Raw genomic sequence first — 23033 nt, forward strand, 5'->3', positions numbered from 1 at the left:
TACTGTTGGTGCTGCAGTTCCTGCAACATCTCCTAATGAGCTTTTTGCTCATTTGCCTTCCTCACTCTAGTTGTTCTTGTCACTATCATAATAAACACTTTCATTGCGAAAGTTGATTCTCCATAATAAATTTGCACTTCATTTCTAGTTTTCCACCCATCCATCTCATCATTTCTTTCATTCATGGCTAGCAACTACCACCTCGCTAGCACTTCCGGTTAGCTCAAATTCCAAGGTATGCAATATTAATTTGTTTTTCCAAAGTTTTTTTTGCATGCCTTGTCACCATTGCAAGTGGGGGATCACTTGCATTATTTTAGCTAGGGGGAAGTTATATTAGTTTTGTCATTATATTTATGCAATCCTTTTATTTATTCTTTTCCCTTGTCGTACTTGCATTTCCCGCCGATGATTTGACATTTTTCGAAATCCTTCTATTGCGTGTTATTTTTCGCACATATATTGCTAAGGTGGCAAGATATGTTGTGTACGAGTTATGAGAAACGTATTTCTAAGTAATTATGAAATAATAACACGGCAATTTGCATTTATTTTACTCAGTTTTTTTCTCGAGCTTCATTGCTCAAGAAATTCCTAAATTTAAACTCATCCTGTAACCTGTTGTTTCAAGTTTTCTTGCCAAATTTGTCGTTTTCTGTTATTCTCTACTGCAACTTTGTTTTGGGTAAGCTGGGAAATAAACGATGGGAGGAGACTTGATTCAAAGAGAGCCTACTATGCATAATACGTTGCTCGAAGACCAGAATTGTAGGCCGTATTATCAAGCAAGGGGATCAATAGATTATGTTCAGAAGCTAACTAGCTGGGATGACGAGGTTGTGTTTCAATTTCTCAACTCCTTAAAAAATGAAGTGGCAACAGTTAAAGGATTGAAGGTGTCGTTTTCTCAGACAATTTTGGCAAAAGTTATGGGATTATTGTTGGAAGGTGAGGAATTTACAGAGAATCTTGACCCAAATTCCACCAGAGCTCAATTCACTCTATATGGAGATCCAAAGCTTGATATTAATAAGAAACAAGGTACTATTAGACTATCTCTTCCTGAGCTGTTTCCACAAATTGCGGTTTTTATCATTAAGTATTTCACCTGTGAAGGGCGATACTCATTTTTGCATGTTGTTCACTTCAAATTTTTGAGTTGTTTAAGGCATGATATTAGATCTATCAATGTTCCTAGTTTTGTATTTGGCATTTTGTCAAAACAGGCCATACTAGTACAAGAGGGTAGACGGAACTCTGTCTCCCACCATTACCTAAATAACATGATGGTGGAAAAAGCTTTAAAGGAACAATCAAATATTTCCAAGGAGGAATTTTTGTTGCAAGGGTTTAAGGAGCCTATCCCAAATCCAGTTGGGTGTAGAATAGGTCAGAGGATTAAAATTGCTAAGGGGATTAGAAATTTTTTTATCGAAGCTGGACAATGTTCTTCGCCCAAAAAGAAAAAGGAAGCTAAGGTTAGAAGCCCTAATTCCTCTGACTTCCCTAATACTACTAATTCCTCTCCTTTAAGAACAGTTCATGAAAAGGAATTGGAGACTCCTGCAAAGAAGGCTGATGTTGCCCCTATGATAGAAACAATTTCCCCAGAGCTTATGAAACGAAAAATTAACCCTAGTACTAGCCAGCAAGCTAAGGCACCTCCTGCAACCAAGAGCACTTCCAAAAAAAGGAAAGTTCTAGAAGAGAAGGAAACTCCATTAAGAAGAAGTGCTAGGTAAAGAACCAAACCAACTGAGGAGATTCCCAATAAAGAAACTCAAGTCACCCAAGATTCAAGCCGAAGGAACGAGAAAATGAAAATATCCAGCATAATTGACAAAATGGAGAAGGTTCTTGATAAGCCCGAGAATGTAGAAGTCATTACAATCGGAGATGACTCCAGCTCGAAGGAGCAGGCTTAAGTATTTCAAGGACCAGCCTCTGAGAATTTTCAGGGAGATGATTCAGGAAGTGATGATTCTGATAGTTATATCAGGGAAGCAGATGAACCAGCATTTTCTCCTACAACAGAATCTCCTCTGGCAAAGAGGGATCCCTACGAAGAAAATCCAGCTGTCGATATGGACTTTGTCAATAGGGTGGCTGAACAGATTTTGAATGAAGGATTAGAAACATTAGCTTCAGTTGTTCAACAATGCTCTAATCCTGAGAAAGATATGATTATTTGGACGAATCCAAACAAGGGTAACTCATTTGTTCCTCAAGCAATAGATTATTCTCACCATGATTCGATAGCAGCTCAGTCTAGGCCAACCTCTTTGTTTAATGTCATTTTCCTGTTGGTTAAGCAATTAAAATCTAAGAGGGAAGAGTAGAAACAGCAAAAGAAAGAACTGACTAAAATCATAGACAGTCACTATCAGAAAACACTTGTTCAGGAGGAAAAGGTAGAACAGTTAAGTGTAAAGCTTGACAAAATTACATCCTTAATCCCTGAGTTAATGGGCTATAGATCCCCATCGCCTGTCTATGCTTTGTTTCTTAAATAACAGCTGTTGAACTATCAAATGACCTGCATTATGTAGGATATGACTCCCTCATTGCAAGAGCCTACCCAGTTTTTCCGAGCTTTCCATAACTCTACTACAGCCATCAAAAATCTATTATATGAACTTTATCTCCACAATCTTGCAGTTCCAGATGACTGAGTTTGGAATCTCTTACTTTATGTTGGGGATATTCAACTTAGAGCCTTCGTGTCCTGGATACAGAATGAAATTAGTTGGAACACTCAAGCTGAAGTGTATAGAAATTTAGACTCAGACATTCCCCTATTCCTAAGACCTGAAGCGAAGGATCCTCGAACTCTCTATTACAGCGGGTTAAGAAGAGCTCCCTCTAAATCAGGTAGTAAGATCATCTATCCAATGAGGCAGGAAGCATTTAATGCATATGAACAGATGCCGAATATTGAACTACCTAAGGCTAGAAATGCCATACATTGGCGCTGGAACAATTTATCTAAGGAAATGAGAAATAGAGAACCACATTCACCTCTCAATTTTGCTATGGCAACCCAACGTGCTCCTTGGTACATTTCTTTGGGGAGAGAGAGAGAGAGTTTTTGGATTCCATTAACCTTTCAGCCTCCATTGTTACTGTCTCCATTACTTGCAAATTCAGATAGACTAGATGGTTTTACCATGCAAGAGGAAGAGGACAGGTGGAAGAACCATAGGAAAACAAAAGGGTTCTACTGGAGTTTTGCAGAGGGAGGATCTGGGCAGAGCATAGCTGCTGACTATTCGATGGCAGCCAGGTTAAAGAATTTATTTGCTGTGAGACCAGCAAATGGCTAAGTTGGGGGAATGATGAGTCAAGTTTTTGGGATGTTTTGTTTATGATTTTCAAAGTACAGACTTGAATATCTTATGGTTTTTCATGAACATGATATAGTCTTTTATGTTTATAAGTTTTAACTATATGTATATTTGATGCTTATGAAACTTAAAGATAATACTGAATATATATCTAAATTAATGAATGTCATGGTAAATCTGGTATATTTTTTCTCTAAGCTTTAATGGGTAGACCTCCTGCAATTGTGTGAGAAGGCTACATTTAAATAGGAAAAACTTATTATGATCTATACCTTGGATTCGTGTTTTGGATTTTGTTGTGTTAACAATCTGTAGGAAGAATAAGTCAAACAAGGAGCGCGGACTAAAGGATGAGTGGGTCTTTCAAGGCGGGTGACTGTTTCAAAGTTCATTTATAGGTCCACTCCTTCCATCACTTTGCGGTTGCTGATTTAGTTCAAGACAGTTTAGTTGCCGAGCGTTCCTATATTTCTGAATCATTGAATTTGGTTTATCTTCTTGCATAAATGATGTTGTCACTCTTGAAGCTAAAAGTTGTTATGCTATGTAATGGAAGACCTAGTTTGTAGGCATTCTGTTTTTCCTAGTTTCCTTTAAATAAGCTGGAACTTCTGTTTCCAGGGGAGTTAGATGTTTTGTTTTGAGAAATTCATGTTATAATCAAGCAATAGAGTAAAGCATCTTGATACTCTATATTGTGTCCATGTTTTATTGAATAAGTATATATGACAGATCTTCATCTCAATCTCTGAGTTATAATTCATTGACACTTCCATGGGGGCCCACGCGGAAGGTGAATTCTTTGTTCATGCTTAGGTAGAATTCAATTAAGTTTCTTTTGAGTTGTTAAGTACTGTTGTTCCTGCAGTCACTGGTAGTAGAACCCTTGATTGTATCCTACAGCATAGGTTTATTTCCAGAGCATTGTTTATCTACTATTATGTTTTTCCCTTCAAAATGAGAATTAATCTGTAAGTTCAATTTCTAGCAAAAGTTTCCTGTAGCAACTGCTTTTACCTTAGTAGTGATGACTAATGAGAAAAACTTTGTGGTTACTATCTCAAGTTTACGTTCCCAAATTGATACAGTAAATGAGTCTAGCATGATGTTCTAAGTAGAAACATGATGAATTACAGCAATGAATCATTGTTTAAGGATGTCCAATCCTTGTGTTACTAGGATATTGTTCTAACTAGTGAGCTTTTCTTCAAATTCAAATTTTGGGCTTTGTTGTTGATGCATTGTTTTGCACGTCATCCAAAACGTCAAGTACCTTGTTGAAATGATTCTTGTTATTGATGTTAGTAATGTCATGTCTTTAGTAGGATTGTAAAAGTGGAAAAGTTAGATGACATTTTGGTTATTTTATATAGTGATTAGAATATTCAATATTACCTTTTAGTGTTAAATTGTTGATTTTAGTAGTTTGCCAGTTTTTGCTCAGTTTAGAGATTTTAGTGATTTTTGAGGGTTGTGAGCATTCCTTGTGTTTCCGTGAGATGTTTGAGGGATTCCATCGAAATCCTAACTCTTGGCATATTCACCAATTGAGTAGTTTGGTTTATGTGCCTTTTTATTGTTTTTACTTGGTTGTATTCCTTGAGAGTTTGAGAGTGCTTTATCCTCTAATTGTTGCCTTATTGTGAGTAAAGTTTTATGCCACATATGTTCTCGATGTGTCCTACAACTTCCTCCAAGATGCTATCCGTGAATGGTACGGGGATTGGGTCTTTAGCGGTGATGGTCTTCATGCACTAGAAGTCCACACGGATATGGATTTAGTTTGCCTCCTTCAACGATATGATGATGGGGGATATCCATTCACTAGTCTAGACTCGGAAAATAATGGCCGCCACCAAAATTCGCTCTACTTATCTATTTCTTCCATACTAGTTGAGCTCCAAGTACCAATGCAATCCAATTTACGCATAGCTCCAAAGGCACTCCCTTCAAGTCTTTGTATTTTCATGCTAAAACAACTTTGCACTCCAGAAACTTTTTAATGTTGTTGCCTTCACCATCGAATTCCAATCATTCCCTACCAACATATATCTAGGAATCACCTCGTCTCTGAGGTTTGTGACCTTCAGAATGGCTCTTAGTACTTTATGGGTTTCACCTTGTCAAAATTGTGTATCAGAGTCTCAATGACTTAAGCCTCACCTTCCTTGTATTCTCCATACTCTAGCAGAAACAAGTCCTCTAACTCCTCATCAACCTCCCACATGTTACATTGAAATAATTTTCTGTCACACCCCTTTTCGGAACTACTATATTTCATGTTCTCTATTGTTCTCTAATCTAAATGGTTTGTCTTACATTAGACAATGGTTTTTTAAATGCACCCGAAGATGTTTGTGGTTGCTTAAACAATGGTTTTTATGCCCTAAGTGGTATCAGTTTTGCATTTACAATGGTTTTGCAAGTGTTCCCTAAATGGTTTTATTTGGATTTAACTATGGATTTGCAAGTTGTGCCCTAAGTGGGTTACGATTTCTAGTTCATGAATATTACCTAAATGGATCTTGCATGGCCTAAATTAGGATTTGATATATTATTATTATAATAAGGTTATTAATTAACTTAATTAGATCTTGTGATGTAATACATGTTGAAAACCATTCTTTAAGTAGAAGTAAAATTTGATATATGTCAAAGCTATTACTGTCTTGTTTAATGGTTATTAGTCTAATTACTTGCTCTAGAATTGAATGCAGTAGTATCGTGGCCAATTATGCAAGGGAAAAAGGTATCGCCCGGAAAGGGGGATGCTGAATGGTTGTGCCTAAAGACAAAATCTAAGTGTGGTAAGATTTGACATCATGGAGTTAATGCAACTAGGTGGCCAAGGTAATTAGATCCTAGGGATTGATGTATTATGTCTTCCTCTTCCTAGAAGAACATGGAGCTCATCTATCAAAACCTTTTATTCTTTTGCCACTCACTCGCCTTTAAGTTAAGAAATTACTCAAGATATAATACTTAATAATAGAGAGAAATGTTCTATCCACCTTTTGGAACTTTTCTTAGGCCACGTTTTATTTAAATTGTTAAAACAAAATCAGAATTTTAAAAAAATGAATTAATGAAATCATTAATATTAATTTCATGCCACTACTTCAACTATGGTCCCCGTTAATATACTTATATATTTTCACTCCTATCACTTGGGACTTGGGCCTTTTCCTTATTTTCGATTGTATTAACCAACTCCTTCCCTGCATGTATTCTCATTGGAAGAGATCAACAGTGGGATGGGAAAATATTGGTTTAAAGGGACAGCTAAGTAGTCTTTCAAGATACACGGCAAGGGAAGAGAGTCTTTTTCCAGGCGATCTTATGAGAATCTCATGAGATGCAAGTCGCAGGTGGGGTGTATAGCAAATCAAAAACTGTGAATTCCAAGTTGGAATCATTCTTTGTTGTGCAGAACTTGCTCTTATCTGAACTTTCCATTTTCAGCATTGATGGCAGAGAGTATTATTATGGGTTGTCTATTCATATTGACGACTCAAGGATAGTTAAATTAGGACCATTTCTCATTTGTGAATCCCAAGTTGTAGTGCAGCCTAACATACAGCTAACGCTGGATGCTTACCCTCTTAAGTTTCAATTCTGTAGTCAGCGTCTTCCAGGCAAGCAGACAATGAAATTCCTCCTAGAATATGATAACTCACACAGGGAAAATGAATGTTTTACTAAATGCTTGAAGTTTCTTTTATATATGTGAATTTTCCATAGAGCTGGGAAGATATTACTCTTATTTCCTTTATCTTCAGTAGGAAACAAGTCTTTAGAAGTTCTTCTTATCACCTGCGATTCCATTAACATGCAGAAAAGCCAAGTTGATTATAGCTGTTGAGAAGAGATCAATTTCTATATAATTATTACGTGTTCTTCGTACAGGGTTCAATGAGAGCCAGTTTTCCTTTGTATCTTTTGTTTGGGTCTCTAATTTGGAACCAAGATGTTTAATTTCACAATAAGTCTATATGATACTGTTATCAACTTCCTTATATTGGAACTTTGGAGAATCTTAGCTCTTTTGGAATTAAATTGTCTCCAGATTCAAAGAGGAATGGACTTGTAGATTTTCTCTAATAATATGGACCTGTAGTTTTTCTCTACTAAGTAGAGCTCTGTTTTACTGTACTAGGAATCCATCTTTTCTGTTTAAACAGACGACACTATTAGAGGTCAGAGTTCCTTAAGTAAAGAGTCATGAGTTTTTGTTATAATAAGGACTGGTTGGGTAAAGACACAAGAAGCTGGAAACTACATACTTATACATTCTTCATTATGATAGCAATGTTATTCCTTCTGTACTGCTATAAGATAGAAAACAAGAGAAAAGATTATGGTATCATTTATTTGGGGTGAATGTTCAAAATGTAGTCCTTTCATTCTATTAGAGTCACAGCAGTAGGAAAGAAACCTCCTTATGGAATTACATAAGTACTGTTAGACTGTGTGGAAATAACCATAACTAATTAAATAGGGGACATCATATTTGAACAACCTCGGTTGTGGATGGAATGTCTCGTAGCTTTGTCAAAATGAAGTATCACAACACAGCCAAAATTTGTCAATTTCTAACCTGAGACACGAGATCAAGTTAATCTAAACTTCAATCATAACCGGTTTACACTGTATCAAGAAGAATTAGTAGGTACAGCTTAAGTTTCCTTCAAGATTACAGCTCTAGAGAAGAATTCCTTAGTTGAGGCTCAAGTGGGAAGGGTGAGACGCTGACTCCAATTTGATAAATCCTTGGCCAAGGTGCACAATTAGATGATAGTTAGAACAAGAACACCAGATACAGTTGTAGTCAGGTGTCAAACCAAGTTAGCAATTAGTTATAGGGTACGACCGACTAATTTGTAGGTCTTCTTACCCCAGATTTCATATACCTGATGCCACCATTCACCATCCCTTGGGTTCACTTCAAGAAAGAATCAGGCAAAGGGGATCGCGTCACAATCCACAATTGGATGGACAAACGACCCAGTGATATTTTTCCCCTTCAAGCCAGCTGCAAACAAGTCTTCAAAAATGAATCTGCAAATGCCATTTTCAGTAATATTCTTTCTATCTTGTCTTGTCTAGCATTTCATTTCAGTTTTGTAAAAAATAAATATATATGCAGTTTTCTTTAGTTTGTAGTGGTAAAATACTTTTTATTTTTTTATAAATGTAGATGGCCATTACTGGAAATGTAAAGTAGTGGAAATTCTTGTTCTTCATTTTTTTTTTTGAAAAACTAGCCATTATCTGATTAATGACGTTTAGGCTTGTGACTTTTGCAATCTTCCATCTGCCAATGGAAGAGTTCGTTCATGGAATCCATGTCATTCTCAGACCATCCTACAAGTTTCAAAAAGCCTTCATCATTGGCCTCCATCCTATGCTTTCTTTCATCTACCCTGTTAACTCACCTTTGGCCTCCAACTCTGAACAAGATGCAAGTTCCTCACTAACCATTTGAGTTCTAAGGTTTATGACAAATTTCCTTCCTCCTCTCTCCATTGACAAGGTGTTCTACTTCTAGTTGTGGTTCACCTTCGTCATAACGAGCCACCCTTCCCCCAAGATACCATCGTATCCTTTCTTCTTCAAGGGAATCACCCTGAAGTCCAGGACAAAAGGTTGGGTACCAATTGTTACCCACTGTGCCATCAATGTCTCTATTGGCTTGATGTCATGCTGATCGGCACCACTAGATTGAAACTTGGCAACCATAGTGCTGGATTCCAAAGTTTCTTGCACGTTATCTCTGGCAACACATTTACCCCCAATCCTCTATTGACAAATTTGACACTAATGTCAGTGAGGATGGTTCTAAGGATGCCCATTTCTACCACTATGAGGCATTGACAACTGTTTACTACCAGTAGCATTCGATCCACCGAAGGACTGATCCAAACCTCTATGTGCTCTATCACACAAGTAGGTACCGATACAATTCTTAGTATGGTCACCCTCAATTGTGACATCGTTTTGAAAAGGTCTTTAATTTTAACTGACACTTTCTTTGCAACACTTTCCTCATAATGTTTCCTTCGGCTTCTCTAAGTGCACGAGATGAGCTGCTCAACATGTAGTGAGTCCCTCTTCTTTCTGCCATCATCTCTCACTCAATGTTTGCCTTTGCCTCCAATACCCTTTCTTTCTCCATCCAATGGTCCGAATACATTGCCTTCTTTGTATGTACCAAAGTGATTGCCAGTACCCCTCTATCTTTTCCCGACCTCTTAACATTCAGTAGGGTGACTCTAGGCTTCGAATTGTTTGCATCCTTGTGCTCACCCAGACCACTTCATCAACATAAATATTACAGGGTTTCTTCCATCTGGCACTCACGAGCAAAGTGCCCCCACTACTTATAAGCTTGACATTGAATCATGGTGCAACCCTTCGCATCATATTGGATCTAACTTTGATCATTTTTGTTATTATTGTCGCCTCTTCCCCCATGTCAGCATTAGTATCCACCTGGTGATGTGTTCATATTGGTTTGTGTCTAAGAGGTGCCCACCATTGTGGATGTTGACAGTTATTCTTGAGTGAATACTACTTGTGAACCCTTCATTTACGTATTAAATGGGCATTGCTTGGTGGAATGTCACACAACTGGCAAATGTCGCAAAAGGCTTTCTCTGAGCATGTGCCCTTAGTAGACCTCCCTCCTTGCAATCTGTTCACCATAACTTGTCTTCGTTCTTCCTTGTGTTCCACCCCTATTGCTTTCCACTCCATCATTTGATACATGTCCTTTTGCAGTGCTTGCACCTTTGTTGGATTCTTCATCGTTGTTGCTTCCCTCCGAGAAATTTTCATCTGATGATCTATTGTTTTTCTTCCAATGGCTTGTCTCTCACTCTCAATGTCCATTTCTCTATTGTACGCATCCTCACATACTGAGAGCTACAATTTTCATTTTTCTTCTGAGGGGTGATATCAGCCCGTCCACGAACCAACGCTTCTTAAGGTCGTTCATTGGTTGGTTCTCCATTTTACCTAGCAACTCCTTTCGCTAGTTGTATGCTCTTACACTCTCTATCTTCCCTTGTTTCGTGTTGTAGACTTCCGCCAAGATTTTATTAGCATCCGGAAGCAATCTAAACTCTTCCTAAAATAATTTCCTCAAGTCATCCCACTTTGTCTTATCAACGTCAAAGAGCCAATTAATGGCCACTATGCATAACATTGCACAATAGTATACAACTCATTCATCGCAGTCAATCACCCCATTGGCCATCCAAATTGTCTTGCATGTACAAAAGTGTCTTATAGGATCCTCCTTTTTGTCTCTATTGAACTTAGGCAACTTTTTCTTACTCCCCATAAAAGTTGTCTTCCCTATACCAGTACTATGTGTACTCCCGAACTGGGTATACAAGAACTAGATAGGTTGTTTTGACTATTGTGTCCCTATGTCCTCGCAACATCCTAAGCTATACCAGTCTCCCCTACATCTTTGTTCTCATCTCCTCCGCTTGCCTTTGCGCTTCCCGTTCTTCTATATGCAATGTCAGAGTCATGTCTTAACCGATTTCTTGTATCTTCAATTTCTTTTTCATTGCAACAACTTCATTGCCTTTCGTGCAAATTCATGCATCGCCATCCATTCTTCCATCGGCTAATCATTGTTACATGCATCAACGCCTCAAATATATTTGTCGTTTGTATTGCTCTAGGCCATCTTAATCAAATCAAGCCTTGATCAGATCCACATAAAAGTTGCCTCCTTCAACACCGATCCGATACCCTTTACTTCAGTTGGTTCTCTTACCTTGGCACTCCCTTGGTTTCCCTTCGAGCAACCCTCCTTCCCCTTTGGGTCATCCCTCAACAAGTCTCCTCAACCTTCACCTACATTCTACTTGTTCTTCTAATTGTAAGGCCCTCTAGATGGCCTCATAGTCATCTATCGAATCCCTTCATGTGCGGTTTCTATCTTTGTTCAAAAGGTTTGGCATTAATTATTTCACTCCTAAGGGTTTAGGATACGTTACCTCATTCAACTCTCATCACACTCCTCCTTCCTTCATTTGTTTTCCTCATACCTCTAAAGAATCTATTGTCATCAGTTCTCTCTTTTGTCCTCTTCCTGACAGTTCTTTAAAGCAACATAAGTTTGTGCTAGTAGTTTGGGCAAACAGAACATCAACCAATCTACTACAGGGCTCATACATAGTGAAGTCCACACTGCACTCTCTGGAACTTCTTCTTGTGTGGCTTCCCTTTCTACACGTGTTTCAATTGATGCTTACAAAATAGATGCAAAGTCCACCGACAAAGTCCTTTCACCTTCAAAGAATTCCACAAACCTGTCTTTGTGCTCATTACCCGTACCTTCACTCACTTGGCCATTATATCCTCTCCATGTAATGCTCTACTGTCATGTTGTGATTCTTATAAACGATGGCGCCAAATGTTTGCCCGAAGGGTGTAGTATAATATTTACAAGAATATACATAAATGTAATTGAACATAGTAATGCCAGAGAACCCACATATGCATGTTCATTATTTCAACCAAATGCTTTACAATGTATGTAACAAAGTACTAACAACAATACGACAATGTCAACAACCATAATTATGATATCTCTCAGAAGAAAGTATGACATATAAAAGGGTTGAAGGGGTTAGAACGCCAACCATCGCGACCATTCCCGACTACCTACCCTTCGACCAAACTAACAAGTATTAACAACACTTAATTTTACCCGACAATAATCATGAGTGACCCGCACAATAGGTAGATGGAAGAGTTCATTTATCCCCAAGACTCCATGCACGATATGTCTAGATCCCATAGTTGTGAGTAAGTACCCTGGTGCACGGTGGTTACATTTTGTTGGTTGCCTTTGGATATGGTGTCTCATTTTGAGTGTTCTCCATGGATCATTGCATCTTGTACCTATGTGTTGCATTCGACCTCTGCACCATCCTCGAATTATATGCATCTTCCTAACATAAGTGTTGGCCTTCTTTCTGTGTGTGCATTCCATATATTTATGGACAAGTTAGGCACATTGGGGTGGGCCTAACGGTTTCAAGTGGTAAGGTGGCATTGCACAATACCACTGTTGGGGACCACTTTACAGATGATGGATGGCTTCAAGTGTCGAAGTTCTTGACCATGATGTGTTCCCTTCAATCCCTTATCATTTTCACTCTTTAAGGTTATAGTTGTTTTAGATCCATAGATCTAAAACAACTTATCATTTAAGGTTATGTGTTCCCTTCAATCCCTTATCATTTTCACTCTTTAAGGTTATAGTTGTTTTAGATCCATAGATCTATTAGACATTCATATTGTTCATGATATAGTGTATATGGCCTCAAATCAAGCCTTCTAATACTCCTTGATGTCAATTTGTCTTCATTTTAGTCGTGCTTTGGAGCCGGTAACCTATGTTTTTCTATTTTTCGGTGTGTAGAGAAACTTGTGCATATGTTTCATGTTTCTGCACATATGTCCTTTATTCTTGTGCATATGTCAGTGTTTGTGCATATGTTCATCAAGACTACACACATGTCCTTTTGCACATATGTGAACTAGAGCTGCACATATGTTTATATTGGCAATGTTTGTTTGTTCCTGTGCATCTGTGACCGAGAGTTGTACCCTTCGATCAATACAAAAACTAATTTCATGGTTGGTTTGACATGTTAACAATTTTTTCATGTATTCACTTTCCATTTTCTTTTTCAAATATATGTTGTTGCTTTCACTTATTTATTAGGGTTTAAAACAAACTTGGCATTGTTTTGCATAAACAATGAGTTGCCTCCTCAATTAGCAATAGTGTATATTGGTCTGGTCTCATTTCGTGAGGTTCATGGACTCAGTTCAGACTACTACAAGGTGGCTTGAACGTGCTCGTCTGTTCTTTCCATGTGTTTGGGTGTCTTGGAACCTTTGGAAGATTGTTGAGTCTTCTACTTGTGAACAATCATGCCATGATCATGCATTACTTCCAGTTTATTTATCTTCGACTATTGTGCTATGGTTAATAAATGGACTTGCATAGCATGACTTTATTTTCAAAAAATGTTAAGTGCGTATTTGACCCTATGTTTTGAGGGTTCCTCAACGGGTCAATATAAGGTTGACTTTGCACAAAGATCACAAAATACTACAAAATTAAAAGAAAATTGCAGGTCAATAGCAGGAACACTTTATTGTTTAGTCCTAGCGTAGTTTCACAAAAACTACTTATGCTTGTTGTCTTCAACTCATCTCTAGACCATACCTAAGTGTTGACCACCATATTTAATCCAAAGCATCTCAAGCACATTCAATTCACTCATTTTTGCACAACTATCAATGATCAACACTTGTTGATGCAATACAATCGACTTGCCAATATATCATTGATCACAAAAAATGTCATCACTTTCCATTTTGTCATTATTACTTGGTGCCTACATATATCCATAACTATCAAACCTTGTTGGTAGCCATTGAACCTCTGCCATTGGCAATAACCCCAACAAAACAATGCTTGGCCAATATTCCAAAATCCACTCATATTTTCCTTAATTACCTAGCTCTCTGCTTAGCCCTTCGAACTACGCAAATTTTGAACTGGTTCTTGGTCCTGGTCCCAATTCCTTTTTGGGTTCCACTTGGGTTTGAACCCAAGCAAGTTGGTTACTTCGGGTCAAACCTAGGTCAAACTAGGGCAGACCTAGGTAGACCAATTGCAAACCAGTTACAGTTCCATTGGAAACATTCTATAATTTAGTGCTGAAAACAATTATTATAGAATTTGAATAAATATTTTTAAAATTACAAACAAAATTTTCTAAAGTTCAAATATGTATTACATCAAATTAAACTAGCCCTCAAGATTTCTTCCATTGAAATTTTTATATCCAATTGTTGATAATGGCCCCTGTCTGAATAATTGGAAGCTTTGTATAGTGATAAATCATATTTGAAACATTAAACATCTTCAGTAGGTGAAGGGAATTGCAAATAAACAAGCTTTTTGAAGTTTGTACATTAATGATTTTAAATGTGCATGTCATTATTTTTCTTGATGATCTAATGAGGATGACTTAGATGTAATGAGATTGCATTACTTGATCATGTTTTGTGGACACTGGTCTATTAATGTGGACAATTACTCACTTAGCGAGCACATGTTAGATGGTATGTATGGTACATATGGCTTGTGATTATAAGATGAGTTAAGAAGTCATAAAGTTGAACAAAAATTTTGACTACTAATATTTGAGTTGATCTCCTTGAGATACTAATTAGTATGGCAGGATGTGGATAAGAAGTACCTACTAGCAAGGAAAAAATCCATAGATGATGCCAGGGTATGGGAAGTGCACAGGTATGTGTGTGATATCATGTGATTTTAAGTCAATATGTAACAAATTTTGAGACTTCTTGAGATAAGGAAGTATATGATTTTATATTTCATTGGAAAGTCACTTTGATTCATAATATATGATGGACTGACATTGGGTATTGTTCCTGAAACAAAGGGAATGACACATCATTAGAAAAGGGGAATATTGTCGGAGAGAGGTAGTCTAACCTTGTAAAACTATAGAATGGTAATGGAATTCACAAACTCACATGTGAATGATCTTGAAATGATTACTAATACACGTGCTTCTACAAATGTGTGTTACTATCTCTTTAGTTATTACTTCAACTATGTGTTAATATTCTCTTTGAAGAGATAGATTTATGAAAGTTAATTTGTTAATGAAATATAGATTTCATTAAAGAAAAAGAAAATTAGACTTTATTACAGTAGCTGAAAATCAATATTTTTATTTTTTTTACAGAACTGAATGCAAATGCATGTGTTATTGTGTAAATGGAATTTAGATCTGGCTCTTGTAGATTCATTTCCTTATATATATAAGTGCATATGATTTTGAATTCTTCTCTTCATATTTGCATCGGGACGATGCATTCTCTAAGAGGGGGAGGATGTCACAACCCACTCCTTAACATACCGAATAAATCGGTATTGGACTGCCACCTGGACAAAGCCATTAAATTAATTGCTTGAATTAGAATAAAACAATGACTAATTTTGTTAAAATTTGTTTTAAGGAAATACCCTCCAAACCATTATAATCCGCATGCATATACAAATTTTCTGGGGGTTGTGATGAGTGTGGCACTATTCGGAGAAGTTGGGTCAGTTACAAGGGAAGAACGTGAAAGAGGTCACCCTATTTTGCCCCCACTTGACGAGACGCCCATTGATTCGATTTGTGTGGTGTGGACAGCAATGAAAGACGAGTTCAACCATAAAAGGAGTATGGAAGTTCAGCACGCTTGGGGGGGGCGATGTCTGAGAATTAAGAGGAAGAGGAGCAGAGAAGAGTAAGAGAGAAACCAATACAAAAGAAAAAGGTAAGGACCTAATGCATTGCCATTTCCTAAAGCTACGGCTTTCCGCCTTGCATTTTAGGGCTTTCATTGCTTTGCAAGAAACATAGAGTAGTGCTCAAAAGCTGTTGAAATTGTAATCCAAGAATTCTGTTTTTTTTTAATTTCTAAGATATCCACATCTTAAGTTTCTAGATCTGATTGTATTTTGGTCTTCTCAAATCTTTATATTTACTCACATGCAATATATTCAGTTATCCAAATTTTGTATGCTTTCCTGTGTGGAATTAGTTTGAGGGTTTCGCTATTTTTGGGTAATTATTAATGTCCCAGACACTGTAGCTGTCAACTGAATCAGAGATTTGGTGATTGATTTGTCAGTGATTGCGCAATTTACAACCTACATATTTATCTTACAAGGGCAAGATCAGCTGTTGTTGGGATTGATTAATTCGAATTGCTGTCTGCATTGAGGAATCCTTGAGTGGTAGCTATCACAAATGCTGACATTGTTTCAGTTTTAGCCCTTGTGGCATAGGGTTGCACAACCATTAGGATGCTGGACCAGCTAAATGCACATATTATTATCTATAAATAAATGCCGTCATGTTGATAGGGTAGGAAAACACATGAGACATAAGGCATTTACCAATCCTTGCATAACTGCAATATAGGCACATATTGATAGGTAAAATTGATGTCAGATTTTTATCTCTATTAGAAGAACCAGCAAGTTTCTCATGAGCCAACATGTGATTGAATTCCGTGATGCATTCCTTTAGAAATCTTATGATGCTTTCTTTCTTTCCTAAGTGATCAATTCCTGTTATTTTAAGTTTGACTAAGTATGGACTATCTTTGGTATTAATTATATTTACAAAGGAAGTGTCCATATTCTGAATAAATAGATGCTCAATACTCGTTTAGGAACAAACCCTTCTGCATACATTTTCTTTTACTTTAGAATGATGGTGTTCATAGTGGATGGAAGTTCTTCTATTTAAAAACAAAACTAGAAGTATGCATTCAGAAAAGATTGATACATGACTTCTTATTCATGAAAATCACATGAAGTATACAAGAGCTTATGAATGTGGGCAACTGGTGAAGTATTCTCCGATATACCATTAACATAAGACATGATGTCGGTCTTCCATTTGATTGAAAACTTATGTTGACATTTCATTTCAAAGAACATAGCAATACATGTGAATGGTATGTGTATAAAATTCTGGAAATTCTGAGATATAGTAGTATATTGTATTTTGTTGGGTTTACTTCTCTATATCAAAAGCATTGAACACATGATTCATTATAGTGCATTTGAACTAATGGGCATAAAGTAGTTTTGTTGTAATGCATAAGAGATCTTGTTCAAATTGGAAATTAGCACGGTATTAACCTTGTTGACCTAATCATGATAAGAATATCATTCATAATGTCATAGACTGAATATGACCATCAAGGGTATGTACTTCTTAGCAATGTTGTTTTACTTGTATGCTTATATGTTGGTAGTGCGTAGTGGAAAGTAATGGTGTCATGCTGCTTGTGTATTTATGTTTTATGAGAGGAAATTTAAGATAGGATAACATACTATGATTGCTAAATGAGGGAGAAATGGTTTTATTAGTAGCTATATGATTGGCTTAACCTATGTGTATGTATCACGTGCGTCAAAAGAGAATTGATGGTAATACGTGGAAGTTGGATTAAAATTTCTTGCTAAAGATGCACTAAAATGCTGCAATTAATTGATCCTTGGTTAAAGAACTTTATGGTTATATCCTTGTATGTGAATGGGAGTATGGCACTCAAAGATGAATAAACCTTGTTATGTTCTACTTATAATAAATAATGGCTTTGAAATGACAACTAAGAAAATGTTATCTAGTTATCTTATTGTTTGGTTATCGTGTTGACCGATACTGTTCTTGACACTATTGTGTACCACAATTCCATTACTTCTCTTGGTTTTACTTGATTAGACTATCTCATTGCCGGGCTGGGTATCTTTCATGTCAGGAAAGATTCCAAGGAAGCTTAACAGCTTCATGGTAGGGTGTTAAAGCACTCCTAAAATATTCTCGCCCTTGTGTTCTTAGACAGGTTCTAGAGCTCATTTCAACTTGGTCATCATGGTTAGACAATTTGGTATCTGGTATTGCTAATCTGGTAACAAAATTATGGCTCTTTTTAAAATGAGGATTTAAGTATATGTATTATTTTGTTGAAGTTCACGATAGTTAATCAACTAATGTTGACTAGTCAATATTCAAAAGACTTTGACTCTCGTTGAAATTTTTTTAGCATATTATGGAGGTTCCTGATGTGGCATTGGTTTTGCAGGGCGCAGTCGTTACATATAAAAATTCAAATAGGATGTTAATTACAAATAAACAAGCTCTTTGAAGTTTGTACAATAAAAAAGTAATAAGCATTGGACAACTTGGAAAGCAAGAATGTTATTAGTGCAGTTGATCCCAGTAACATTGACAATGTTTGTGAACCAACTAATGCCTTTGATGAAGAAGAAGAAGATGAAGATTCAGATAATCTATTAGATGATTGAAACTTAGCATTAAGTTCTAATTGTTGAAAGTCTAAATAATGATACTTGACCTCGATATTATTTTTATATTTTGGTGTTGCTAATAGATGTGATGCTAAGATTACAAGTTTATAGTGTTTTTGTTGTTTTTATGATATTATGTGGCATTCTAATCTTAATTCATTTTTCGAGGCTGCATAAATATGTGTATACATACATACATACATATATATGTATGTATGTATGTATTACATGTTTTTGTACTAACAAACCCAAACCCCATTTCAAGAATTTAACATACCAGCGAACCGGTTCTTCGAACCCAAACTTGAACTGGTAACTTCAATATTTTCCTACGGGCTCCAAAATATTTTGAACCGATATACCTATTTGAAACAAACAATCTACCATATGATGTCAGTAGTCCACTTAATCAAACAACTCAATGCCACTAGAGAATGAGTTTATTGTCCCATGTCGACAAATTCCATAATACTCTATTAAAATCATCATGTCACATCACTAACTACTTGATTAAGCCAAGGCCTAATATATGTATGTTCTGATTCTATAGCTAAACTTCAATGGCCTCCACAACCAATCCGATTCTAAAAGAAATGAATATATTTATACTGTATTTTTTTGAGACACCAACATGGTGATGATCTCCAATTCTAGTAATTGTGATTAAACATTTTAGTTAATTTTAGGTTTCTCTAAGACTTTCTGTCCAATTCCCAGTATTGCACTTTGAAGCACTTTTCTCACTCCTATGGAATATTTTTAACATGACTAATATTCCTAGAAAAATCAGAATCTAGCATCAAAAATGTATTATTTTGTAACAAATATTTTATTTTTGCTGATTTCAATTCTTGGGAGGTGAAAACTATCTATCATTGGACTCAACCCAAAACATCAACACCCATCAAGATTAAGAAAAAATAAAATTCTCAGGTGTGCTCTCCAGTTATATAATCATTAAAAGTGAGATGAAGCTCAATGATTTTCAAAACCCCATCAACATCTTGGGTCGATTTGTGATAGTGTTCATGGAGATTTTTTATCCCTCTAACAATCATCAAGATATGCATATGAAATCACTTCATTTTCATTTAGGAAGCCATACGTTGTGCAAGATTAAATCTGCCAAATCAACTAGCTAAGAATCTTGAATAAATTGCCAAATATTGCTCCTACTATCATTCTTATGTTCAAAAGTAGATTACAATAACATTTCTCTTATGACACTTGATGTTGCATTTAACCAAACACAACTCAGAGAAGACAAACTTCATGTAACTCGGACTTTCATCACCTTCTAATATTTGAAAGAGAAGCTTCAAATCAGGGTCATATGGCGAGATTCCCAACTCACAAAATTTTATTATTAGTTCCTTGTGTGGAGGCATGATGTATGATGGCACTTCCCAAAAAATATTCATCATCCTTATAAACAAATGTGTCGATGTCTCGCCTTCATATCTTTCCAAACTGAAAAATGCATCTAAGGGGTGTATATGTGCTTCCTCCATGGTGTAACATAGATTTGTCTCTTGATCATAGTACATATTCTCCATGTTAGGTAATCAAATCATTTCCCTCTGAGTCTTCTCCCTCAGTAGAGCTATCAATTGAAATCCTTTTAAATAGAGTCACCACGTCTTTCAGGGAATGCATTGATCTTCCAGGATCTCACTTCGAGCAGAGTGCGCTTCCAAGCAAACTAATATAACTAATTTCTGATTCAGGTCTACGAAATCTAAAATTCTGGGTAATTTCACAATAGTAATTGTGAGCAACTCTCCCCAGTAGGGTCGCCAATTTGTTGGTTCCCAAAACCGCAAATTGGAAATCCAAGAGCACGCCACTTCTCCGATAGGATTGCGCAATCAGTTATGGCTAGTAAACGGGAATCTCCAAGGCTTAAATTTGCTTTAGAAAGGCTCTGAACCAAGTGATCAGGTTCGAGGACAAGGTCTACCTGCCTAGATGTAGCAGAGCCCGAAGTGCAGGGGAATCAAGGTAATTCTCGTTCGTTGGCCAAAACTGATTGCAGAATCCTATCAAAGAAGTGGCAGGCTCTTGGATTTCCAATCTGCGATTTTGGGAACCAACAGATTGGCGACTCTGCTAGGGATCAACGGTCACTTTAATTTGTTCATCATTTTTCTTTTGACAAAGTATAGAGACCCCCGATAACATATGTGTTCCATTTTATGTGACGTAGATGGCGCATTCAATAGTGTTGTGTGTTCCTTCGTTGCAATTCCTTGGTCAATATCCTTCGTCTTATGCTTTGACTCACTCATTTCTGTTGCGCTGGGAAAATGTTTGCTTTGTCACTAGCGTGGAATCATCTAGCAATCATCTATGTCTTGACTACTCCTATTCAATGCGGTTTGCCAGACATTGATTCTTTCCAATACTGGTCGTCAATCCATGGAACACTCTGATGTCTTTCTCTACATAGAATCATTGTCACATATTATCAAACTTTTATGGTTTTGTGTTGAAACTTGTCTACCAATGCTTTATATGAAGGTTCCATCTTCTGTCTGGCTTGAGACTGTGAGGGCTTCGAAAAATGGAATCTAATCTCCGTGGTGGAAATATGTAGGTTTCCATATCTATATTTTAAAGAGTTATTGCGTATACACATTTATCGACTTTGTTTTTGCCCACAATGAGATTAAAGTATGTGCTGGTGACTTCAGTCTTGACCCTCAGGATTGAAATCATTTCATAAAACTTCATCTTTTAATGTAATTTATGAATTTTTCAATGTTGCTCGAAACATTATTTCTACCATTTGATTTGCCTGATTGGTGTGGAGTGTCAATCTCATCAGGCAGCTTCTTTCCTTGAAGAAAAACGTGAACTCTCAATCCATCTCCAAGAAGATTCATTGCAACTTCCATCACTACTCTCTTCAAACTTACAATAGTTGCAGATTATGGCATGCCAATGAAAAGGTCGGGGATTGTAAATGACATATCTCTCAACTTCATGTGTACACCGCCTACTTTCTTGGATGAATGTTTTTGAAGAAACTGTAGTTGATGTTGGCGATGCCGCACCTGAAGACTTGGCTTTGCGAACCTTTGATGCACAAATAGGGGATTCATCATCTAGTCCAGTGCTATCCCTTCTGTATTTGAGTTTATCAATAAATCTTAAACATGTGTCCATCTTTAGTCTGTGAATAGCACTGTGTATCAGTCGATCCCAAAGAAATAACTAAATACCCCTGAAGTTGTATTATGGATCACTACAATCTGTCACTTGGTAAAGATACATGAGCAACAAATACTCAGATTAATAAATGCCTCAAGGTCAGCCATTAGTTCTCCACCAGTATGTATCTGCAAACTGTTTGACAGAATGTCTTAATAGTTATACTTCAACATCATGTCACTTGATAAGGTTGGCACATTTATGTTTCCACCAAGAATAGCCTGTAATAATAGAAAAGTAAGTTTTGAATCACGATATGGCATGTGTTGCTGCTTTTCATTAACAATGTCAACCAGGTTCATAATCACCAATCCCATAATGGACAAAGATTTATTGATATTTGTAGCTTCCTTTTAAGTGTTCAGCTTTCCGCATCTGAAAACTTCTGCCTTCCTGGCATCAATTTCCTTCTTAATGGACTTTTCTAATTTTGCTCCCTAATTCACAACATAATATGTAATTTTGACCTTAAGTCTGATCTATAATGTATACTGTCATGAGGCTGTATACTCAAATCATCATTCTTTATTAGAAAATTAGAGATGGTGCTTAAATGGAGGCTCTGATTTTTCCCAAAACATAAGGCTCCATCATGAAGAATAATTAGGAAGGAAAATAGAAAACATTGCAGTTAGATAAGGTTTTAATGAAAGCATGCTAAAATCTAGAATATGAAAACTTTAGGCTACTCAAGAATAAATGGAATTAATACAAAAGGTTCTTGTTTCTCCTTGCAAAAAAAATGATGATGACTTATTTGTTTTATAGATAAATATACCTGCATGTGTAAATCTTTTATATTTTACCTCCTTTAGAGCATATTTGAGATTGTTGATCATGGAGAGAGCTTGATAATTGTGCAGTTACTAAGATATTTCTGTCGATGCAATAAATCTCCTTGAAAAATTAGGTCAAATTTGTTATGTTTTGGTCCGAATTAACAAATTTCAAGCTTTATGCAAACTCGTGCAGTGCTAATTTATCAAATTTTTATCGTGACAGTCAAAACACAAATTGGTAAAATATACCAAAGGTTTAGCTGCATATGCAGAAATCTTGACAAAACTACTAAAGCATATAATAGATTCAAACTTGCAAATTTACCTTTTAGGAGTGAATAGAGAACTGAGCAAGACAAGGTTTACTAAAATGTGCATTATACTTTTTAAATAAAGCATGAGGAACAAAAAAGAAAAAAATGTCGCTTGCCTTATCTTGCTCATTTGCACTGCTAACAATTTGTTTTGGTGAAGCCAGAAAATGAAAACTTTCATCCAATTCATTCATTGCTTTATCGAAATCATTCATGAACTACAATCACAATGAAGAATTCAGTGAGAGTATGTTCAAAGCTACACAAGACAGATGAAATCCACATTACCTAAAACTGTGACAATTTATTATAATGAAATCAAATGGCAATGTAAATTACCTAAAATTGTCTCAGCCTATTTTTTCAGCTAAAGAATTTATTGAAGATAGATCGTCAGCTCAATGTAATCAGAAACAAACAAAGTATTGTA

The 23033-nt window shown here is 36.4% G+C and overlaps 1 protein-coding gene across 2 annotated transcripts in view; it reads right to left on the reverse strand.

Annotated features, from left to right (window-relative positions):
- Positions 1 to 23033, reverse strand: part of LOC149573105 (1,4-alpha-glucan-branching enzyme-like) — a 245336-nt gene that overhangs the window by 75919 nt on the left and 146384 nt on the right. For both annotated transcript variants that reach the window (XM_089814283.1, XM_089814282.1), the window contains exon 10: positions 22720 to 22821. In XM_089814283.1, coding sequence (XP_089670409.1) covers positions 22720 to 22821 — 102 coding nt within the window. The remainder of the gene's footprint in view (positions 1 to 22719; positions 22822 to 23033) is intronic.

This window comes from Cupressus sempervirens, chromosome 2, assembly GCF_028749045.1.
Source record: "Cupressus sempervirens isolate cs-2001-9-10 chromosome 2, ASM2874904v1, whole genome shotgun sequence".
Classification (NCBI taxonomy): domain Eukaryota; kingdom Viridiplantae; phylum Streptophyta; class Pinopsida; order Cupressales; family Cupressaceae; genus Cupressus; species Cupressus sempervirens.